Source organism: Myotis brandtii, unplaced genomic scaffold (assembly GCF_000412655.1).
Source record: "Myotis brandtii unplaced genomic scaffold, ASM41265v1 scaffold1223, whole genome shotgun sequence".
Lineage (NCBI taxonomy): Eukaryota > Metazoa > Chordata > Mammalia > Chiroptera > Vespertilionidae > Myotis > Myotis brandtii.
The window spans coordinates 687,455-694,619 of NW_005354265.1; the positions used below are offsets into that span (position 1 = coordinate 687,455).

Below are 7,165 nucleotides of genomic sequence, written 5' to 3' on the forward strand. Positions count from 1 at the left end.
GAGGGAGGGGAGGGAGGCCCCTGGCCTGGAGAGACTGTCCAAGCAAAGGGCTCTGCAGGGGCTGACAAGCAGCAACTGCTAGGGGAAAACAGGCCTCTTAAGCTCTTTGTCAAATAGACATGCCTGCCCCACTGATGGCTTAGTCTTTCCAAAACTGAATGATGAAGTGAGGAGCTGCCGCATAAAAGAGAGGGGCCTCCCAAACGAAACCTGCCAAGCCTTTCACCCTTCCTGGCTGGGTGCTGCCTCTCGTCCCACTTCTAGACCTGGCGAACTCCTATTCATCCTTCAAGACCCAGCTCAATGGCACCTTCTTGAAGAAGTTCCCCTAAAACCCCAAGGCAGTCAGCGGCCCCTCTCCTGTGGCCCTAAAGCACGCTGCCCCGGCTGCGTTACGCCATGGCACTGGCTGCCCTGCCCTGTGTGTGCTTAGGTGTCTGCTCCTCCTCCAGAAGTCAAGTTCCTTGAAGGCCAGGGACTTTGCCTGCTTTATTCCTAACACCCACTCCCACCAGCCAGCCTCGACACCGTCACTTCAGGGGCTTATTCTTAATCCATCTCCGTCTTTCCAGTGGCAGGGAGTGTTGTTTTAGGCCCCCCTTCCTGAGACACAGCAGCCCTGAAACACACAGAGTGGGTGGCTGGGCCCCGTAGAAATCAGCCCAGGGTCTGGGCCGGCCTGGCCTACTTACGATGGTGTCACACCAGAACTCAGCCACCTCACGGACCCGCATGGACGTCAGCAGGAGCTCCCAGACCTCCAGCTTGAACATGTTCCCAATGATCAGGTGCATGGGCTGCCCCGCCTGCTTGCTGTCGTCGATCACCGTCCGCTCCTCGTCGCATTTCATGGTGCGGAAATGGAAGGTCACCTGGTCCCCGAGAGAGTGGACCCTGGTCTAGACACACCTCCCGAGGCCCAGCAGGAGCCACCCCTCTGTCACCAACTCTCAGGGCTGGCCTCAGGGTCCGCTCCCCAGCTCCGGTCAGATGTCTCAGACCCCCAGAGCACCCCCGCCCACCTGCACTCCCCCAGGGATGAGGAAGCCCCTCCCCCATAAATGACCCTCGTCCCACTCTTGACAGCTCTGTGGGTCAGGATGTCCTTCCTTAAATCAGCCCTAGGTCTGAGGCCCCAGACACAGCCCATCACCCAGGGAAGCCACCAGAGACTTGTGGCCAAACACCACGATCCTGAGAGCCCCTCCTTCTCACCTTCTCACTCAACATCTGGGGCTCCAGAAAACTCCCAAAGCCTGTCCCCCATCCCATGCTGTAGTTTAATTTGCAAAGTACCAAAATGCCCAGTGAATAGACACCCGTTCAGATGCCTCGGGGCTCACAATCCCAGGAAGGGCCTGCCCGGCCACTTTTGGCAAAGCTGAGACCTGTCTGCAGTGCCGTGTGGCCAGCGGGCTGCAGAGGCTGCCGTGGCCGGGGAGGAGGGGAGGGGGGCCCCACTCACTCGAGATCCGGTGATGAAGTTTGGGAGCTCCCCTAGGCCCCCGTGCAGAATGGTCTTCTTGATCCCTTCCACGTTCAGGAGCAGAGCGGCATCCATGGCTGCGGGAGCTGTCCAGCCCGGGCTGATATAATCTCACCAAGGGAAGGCGCTCTGGCTAAAACCCGGGGATTTGTCTTGCGGGGGAGGGGAATTAGAGGAGTGAGGCAGGGTGGTGCCCCATGCTGGCTCCAGGCTGCTCCTCCCTCAGGTCCACTCCCAGCCTTCTGCCCCATCCATCCACTGCTTCTCTCGGGGATGGGAGCCCCGGCCTGACACATTATTGCGTCAGCTTTGGTTTTGTCCCACGTCAAGAAGAGAGGAAGTCGGCTGGAGCCTTCTTAAAGAAGACAGCGTTGAGGGAGCAAGCAGCAGCGAAGACTTGGGCCACCAAAGGAGAAAAGGAGAGACTGACCCAAAGCCCCTTGCCCTGCCTGTCCCTGGCGGTGGCCCTGGTCTCAGGTTCTTAGTCTCTTTGAACCCTAGGCCAGGCCCTGTGGACTGTGTGGTCCCTGCTTTCCCTCTTCTCTATTTCTTCCTCCTCTTCTCCCCAAACTCTATCCACCCACAGGAGGACGTGACATTGTGGAGGGAGAGGATTGGCAGGTTTCTAGTTTGGGAGAACACTGAAACAGGGTATGAAAAGCAGGTCAGCTTGGATAAATTTGAGGAGCCCTCCCCAGCCCCATTCCATCCTCTCCTACAATGTCTGGCTGGGGGCAGCGGGGCTCTCCCCTCCTTTTGGGGGGGGGGGCGGGGGAGGGAATCCGCAGAGCTTATTCGGAGTATCAGGGATCCCCTTTCTGCTCTCAAGTGAAAAATCATATAAAGAGTTGGTGTCTGGCGCCACCTTGTGGCGGATTCAAGTTTTTTACCTGGTCTTTCCAAGGTCCTGAGGGTGATGAGGATTGTTTCTGGCACCACAAAACCTTTCTCTGCTGGACCCCGGCTGACCTCTTTCCTAGAGATGGGATAGACCCTGCCAAGGTAGAGATGGGAGTGCGGGTGAGCCAGGCAGAGCTGCATGCGAAGGGCTGACCTTGTGGCTTTAGGTGTCTCCTATCCCCAACTCCATTTCCCCAACTGAAACGGGAAAATCACTTTCCTGCCTCCCTCTCCTGGAAGTTGAGAGGCCTCCCTTGAGCAGTGAATGGAACCCCAAAACCCAGCACCCCTGAAAGTCTCCCATAGTGGCTGGCACAGGGGAAGCCCAGCCTGGGCCAACTGGTCTGGGCCCAGGAGCCCAGACTGAGGCAGCAAGTCAGACCCCTCCAAGACTCCCCCCCACCTAGTGCTCAGACCCCCGCTTCCTGAGGGCCCAGTTCCGGTCCTCTCTGGGGGCAGGGAGTCAGGGTGGGGGGCAGAGATCCTCCTCTTCTGTCCCATCCTTTCTTGGCCACACAGCAACCTAGAGCGGCCTGCGTGCATCGGAGGTAAGATGAACTCTTAGATGAAAAACTACAAAGGAAAATAAAAGTGATCACCAGGAAGTCCAGGGAGGGAGGGAGGACACGCAGCAGGGGTGGGGTGCTGGCGATGTCCTGGGTGACAGTTACATGAGGGTTTGCTTTCTCAGTATTCATCATACTAAACCTCATGGCTTAAGCATGTTTAAGCATGTTTTAAGCATGTTTCTGTTCGTGACATAATTCACACGGGTAGGAAAGGATCTAATCATGCCTCACACTTAAACCTCTCCCACTGTTTCAATGGCTTCCCTGTGTAGAAGGGTCAAAGGGCACACATTGGGGTTGCAGAGTTACCAAGAGGAGGTAGACTGATAGATTGGGCCCCTGGGTGGCAGGGGTGGAAGGTGGGGGGGGGGGCGCGGCCTGAGGGAAGGGGGTGTTACAACTGACGCCAGTGGTTTCGGTTGGTTTCACTGCTGAGAAGAATGAGGTGCTCGGGCCTCAGCCTCAAGACAGACCCCCAGCCACCCCATGACCCCCAAACTAACCTCCTAATGGCCTTCATTAAAATGCAACTCCAATAACCCCACTGCCCTCTTTAATAAGGCTCCCCACTGCCTCCGGGCAAATCCTAAGCTCCTTTCCTGCCAAGGAGCCCTGCGCTTCTGGCTCTTACCACCCAGGCCCCTGCCCTCCCTCTCGCTCAGCCTCTCTGGCCCTGGGTCCTGGCAGTCTCCGGCTCCCAGCATCCGCTCATCCCCTCGCGTTGTCCCCTAACTCCTTAGCTACAGCAGCTTACATATGCCAAGGGCAGCCTGCTCTGACCCCTGCCCCTTTCCCTTCCTTCGCCGCCCCTTGCACTTTGCACAGTTTAATGTCTGCTGCTTCCCTCAGACTGACAGTCCCCGAGGACAAGGAAACGGGGGAAGCTTTGCTGTTGAACAGGAAGCCCCCAGGGCAGGGCGGGGCAGGGGTTGGGGCTGGACCCCAGAAAGCCTCAGCCTGGGACAACTGATTGGTTTTCCTCTTTACCAGGAGGAGCAGGAGCCCTGCACCCCCCACCCCTCCACCTCCACCGGGGGCCTGCTCACCTCAGCACATCCTCCACCCCGCGCCCAGCCCCTGGCTCCACCGCTTCACGCAAAGGCAGAGGGAGAGAGCCTTCTCATTCAGAAGCAAATGTTTCTTCCTCCCTTTCTCATTGCCATGGAAACTGCTCTTCCTTCACCTAGCCTGCCAGCTGTGGTCCTGGGGAAAGGGTGAAACGCCCAGGCAGGGAGGGTGTTCACTCATTTCCTCCTGAGGCTCAATGAGACCATGGAACCACAGGCTAGGAATTCAGAGGTCGGAGTCAGACACCCGTGCTTCAAGTTTCAGCTCCGACTCTGTTCCACCCTGAGCAAGATACTTGCATCATCTGAATCTCCGTGTTGTCATCTGTAATTGGGAATACAAATCGTATCTACCGCATAGAGTTGCCGGGAGGATTAAGGCGGAATAAAGAAATGCACTTGGCACACGCATGCTAGGGGCTGGAGAGATATAAGCTGTTGTATCGATGAACATGAGGTGCCAGGCATTGCGGCCACTACTGACAGGCAATTGTAGCAAGAGGACCCCATTTGAGATCCTTGTGTCAAAGTGTTTCACTCTCACTAGTCTTTCCCACACTTTCAGCTCAGTTTTCCTAAAAATAACAACACTTGCTTTTCTCCCCTGTGTTTCATTGATAAAGGACATGAATTAAATTCCCTATTACAGTGACAAATACGAGTGGCATAAGCAGGTGTGGGAACAAATACTTCTGAGGCCAGGAAACAACCAGGGAACAAGGTGAACGGGGGAACAGGAGCAGTGACCATTGTAAAATCACTGTGGTGAGCTGTCACCAGCCTTTTCAACAACAAAATAGATAAAATATCAAAGGATAGCACACATAGTCAAGTATTGTTTCAGGAAAAGTTTGTTTCAGTTGTATGTGTGTGTGTGAGCTACATACTGGTCCCCTTGAACATGATATTCCCTGGGCAAGAAGACACACACAGACACACACACATTCTTTGCTTGGTTGACTCATTCTCTAGGTCTCAGCTTTAAATGACATATTTTTGTCATAATTTTGTTTGATTAATTGATTGTTGATAACTTGATTCATTAATGTCCGTCACACCCCAAACACTAGATTTGAGCTCCATTAAGGTAAGGATGCATCTGTTTCATTGACTTTGTGGCTCTTTATATATATATATACTAGAGGCCTGGTGCACGAAATTCATGCACAGGGGGTGGGGGGGTGTCCCTCAGCCTGGCCTGCACCCTCTCCAATCTGGGACCCCTCGCGGGATGTCCGACTGCCGGACATCTCTCTCACAATCCAGGACTGCTGGCTCCTAACTGCTTGCCTGCCTGCCTATCTGATCGTTCCCAACTGCCCTCCCCTGCTGGCCTGATCGCCCCCTAACTGCTTGCTCTCCCACCTGCCTGATTGCCCCTAACTGCTTGCTCCCCTGTCAGCCTGATTGCCCCTAACCACCTCTGCCTTGGCCCCCACCGCTGTGGCTTTGTCCAGAAGGAAGTCGGATGTCCAGAAGATGTCTGGTCGGTCCAGTCTAATTAGCATATTACCTTTTATTAGAGTAGACTAGAGGCCCAATGCATGAAATTCGTGCAAGAATAGGCCTTCCTTCCCCCAGCTGCCGGCACCGGCTTCCCTCTGGCACCCAGGATCCAGGCTTCCCTCCAGCACCTGGGACCCAGGCTTCCCTCTGGCCACCAGCAGGCACCCCGGACCCGGGCTTCCCTTGCAGCCCCTGCTTCATCTGGAAGGTCATCTGGAAGGATGTCCGGAAGGATATCTGGTCTGATCAGCATGTTACACTTTTATTATTATAGTATGTTACGCTTTTATTATTATAGTTTTGGGTTTGTTTTTTTTTACTTTTTTTTAAATTGATTTTTAGAGAGAAGAAGGGAGAGGAAGAGAGGGAGAAACATCGATATGAAAGCAGAACATTGACTGTCTCCTGCACGCCACCTACCAGGAATCGAGCCCACAACCTGGGCATGTGATGAAAGCAGAACATTGACTGTCTCCTGCACACCACCTACCAGGAATCGAGCCCACAACCTGGGCATGTGTTCTGACCTGGAATCAAACCAGCAACCTTTCAGTGCCTAGGAAAACGCCCAACCAACTGAGCCACACTGGACAGGGTGGTGGCCTTTTTATTAGAACAGTGTTTAATCTCTCAGACACCAGTAGGTGTTTGGAAAGACATGAGAGAGGGGACTTGGGGACGGAGGGTGGGCTGGGAGACACAGGGTGATGTTTGTTGGGGTGGTGGTTTAAGGTGCCTGCAGTGCCCAGGAGTCGGTATCCAGGAGGTGGTGAGATATTCCTGTCTGGGAGAGGTGCAGGCTGAGAAGAGGCGGTGTGGTGTGGTGGTGAGGCACAGGGACCCTGGTCCCAGACCGGCAGAGCTTGTATCCTTGTCCCTGCTCCGTACTAACTGAGGGAAATCTGGAACCAACCTAACCTCTCTCTGTACCTGAGTCTCCTCATCTAGTCACAGGCTACAAGGAGGGTCAAATGGGTTCATAGTATAAAGTGCTTGGAACACAGGTACTTGGTGCAGAGTAAGCGCCCCATATGTGTTCATGGTTCTCACCATTCCATTGCGGGGTGGGGGTTGGGGGGGCGGCTTGATAACTGAGGCAGGAGAAGTGGGTGTGATCACCCAGAGATGAAGATGAGGCTAAGGACAGAGCTTCAGGGAGCCCACCAGCAAGAGAGTGGCCACAGGGGTGAGGAGTGGGAGGGAGACCCGATGAAGATGGCAGCTAGGAACCCCAGGGGTGGCGTGGCCAGTGCGGCTTTGAGGTGCCCTGTAAAGGGAGGGAGGAAGGGAGGACCGGGGGCTTTCTAAATGCCATATTTTAGCTGGTTTGGATGCTAAGGGCAGGGAGGGGGGCATCAGCCGGAGAGAAGGACGGGGTCAGTGAGCCGGGTGCAGGGGTGCTTAACCGGCGGCGGAGCGGAGGTGCTCTCCCATCTGTCCCCCTTTCCAGGACGGGTTTTCGGGGCAGGATGTGGATGGCGAGTCCGGGGAACACAGAAGCGCAGCGCTTTGTCTCGGAGCAGCAGAGGGTCAGGAGGGAAGTTTGAAACCAAACCTCCCGGGGAACTCTTTGTGACAAAACCCCTGGACGCTCCAGGCGGAGCGGGAGAGGAGCCTGGGAGCCCGGGCCCGCCTCC

The 7,165-nt window shown here is 55.3% G+C and overlaps 2 protein-coding genes across 3 annotated transcripts in view; one reads left to right on the plus strand and one right to left on the minus strand.

Annotated features, from left to right (window-relative positions):
- Positions 1-1,631, minus strand: part of AIPL1 (aryl hydrocarbon receptor interacting protein-like 1) — a 6,903-nt gene extending 5,272 nt beyond the window's left edge. The window contains exons 1-2 of one of the 2 annotated variants that reach the window (XM_005858888.2): positions 1,466-1,631; positions 693-872 (exon numbers count right to left, since the gene is read on the minus strand). In XM_005858888.2, the coding sequence (XP_005858950.1) occupies positions 693-872; positions 1,466-1,561 (276 nt within the window). In that variant the 5' untranslated portion in view covers positions 1,562-1,631. The remainder of the gene's footprint in view (positions 1-692; positions 873-1,465) is intronic. The other variant, XM_014533703.1, reaches the window with a different exon arrangement.
- A 40-nt stretch (positions 1,632-1,671) lies between these two features.
- Positions 1,672-7,165, plus strand: part of FAM64A (family with sequence similarity 64, member A) — a 9,905-nt gene continuing 4,411 nt past the window's right edge. Inside the window, exon 1 of the mRNA XM_005858889.2 lies at positions 1,672-1,963. Within this exon, the coding sequence (XP_005858951.2) occupies positions 1,684-1,963 (280 nt within the window). The 5' untranslated portion in view covers positions 1,672-1,683. The remainder of the gene's footprint in view (positions 1,964-7,165) is intronic.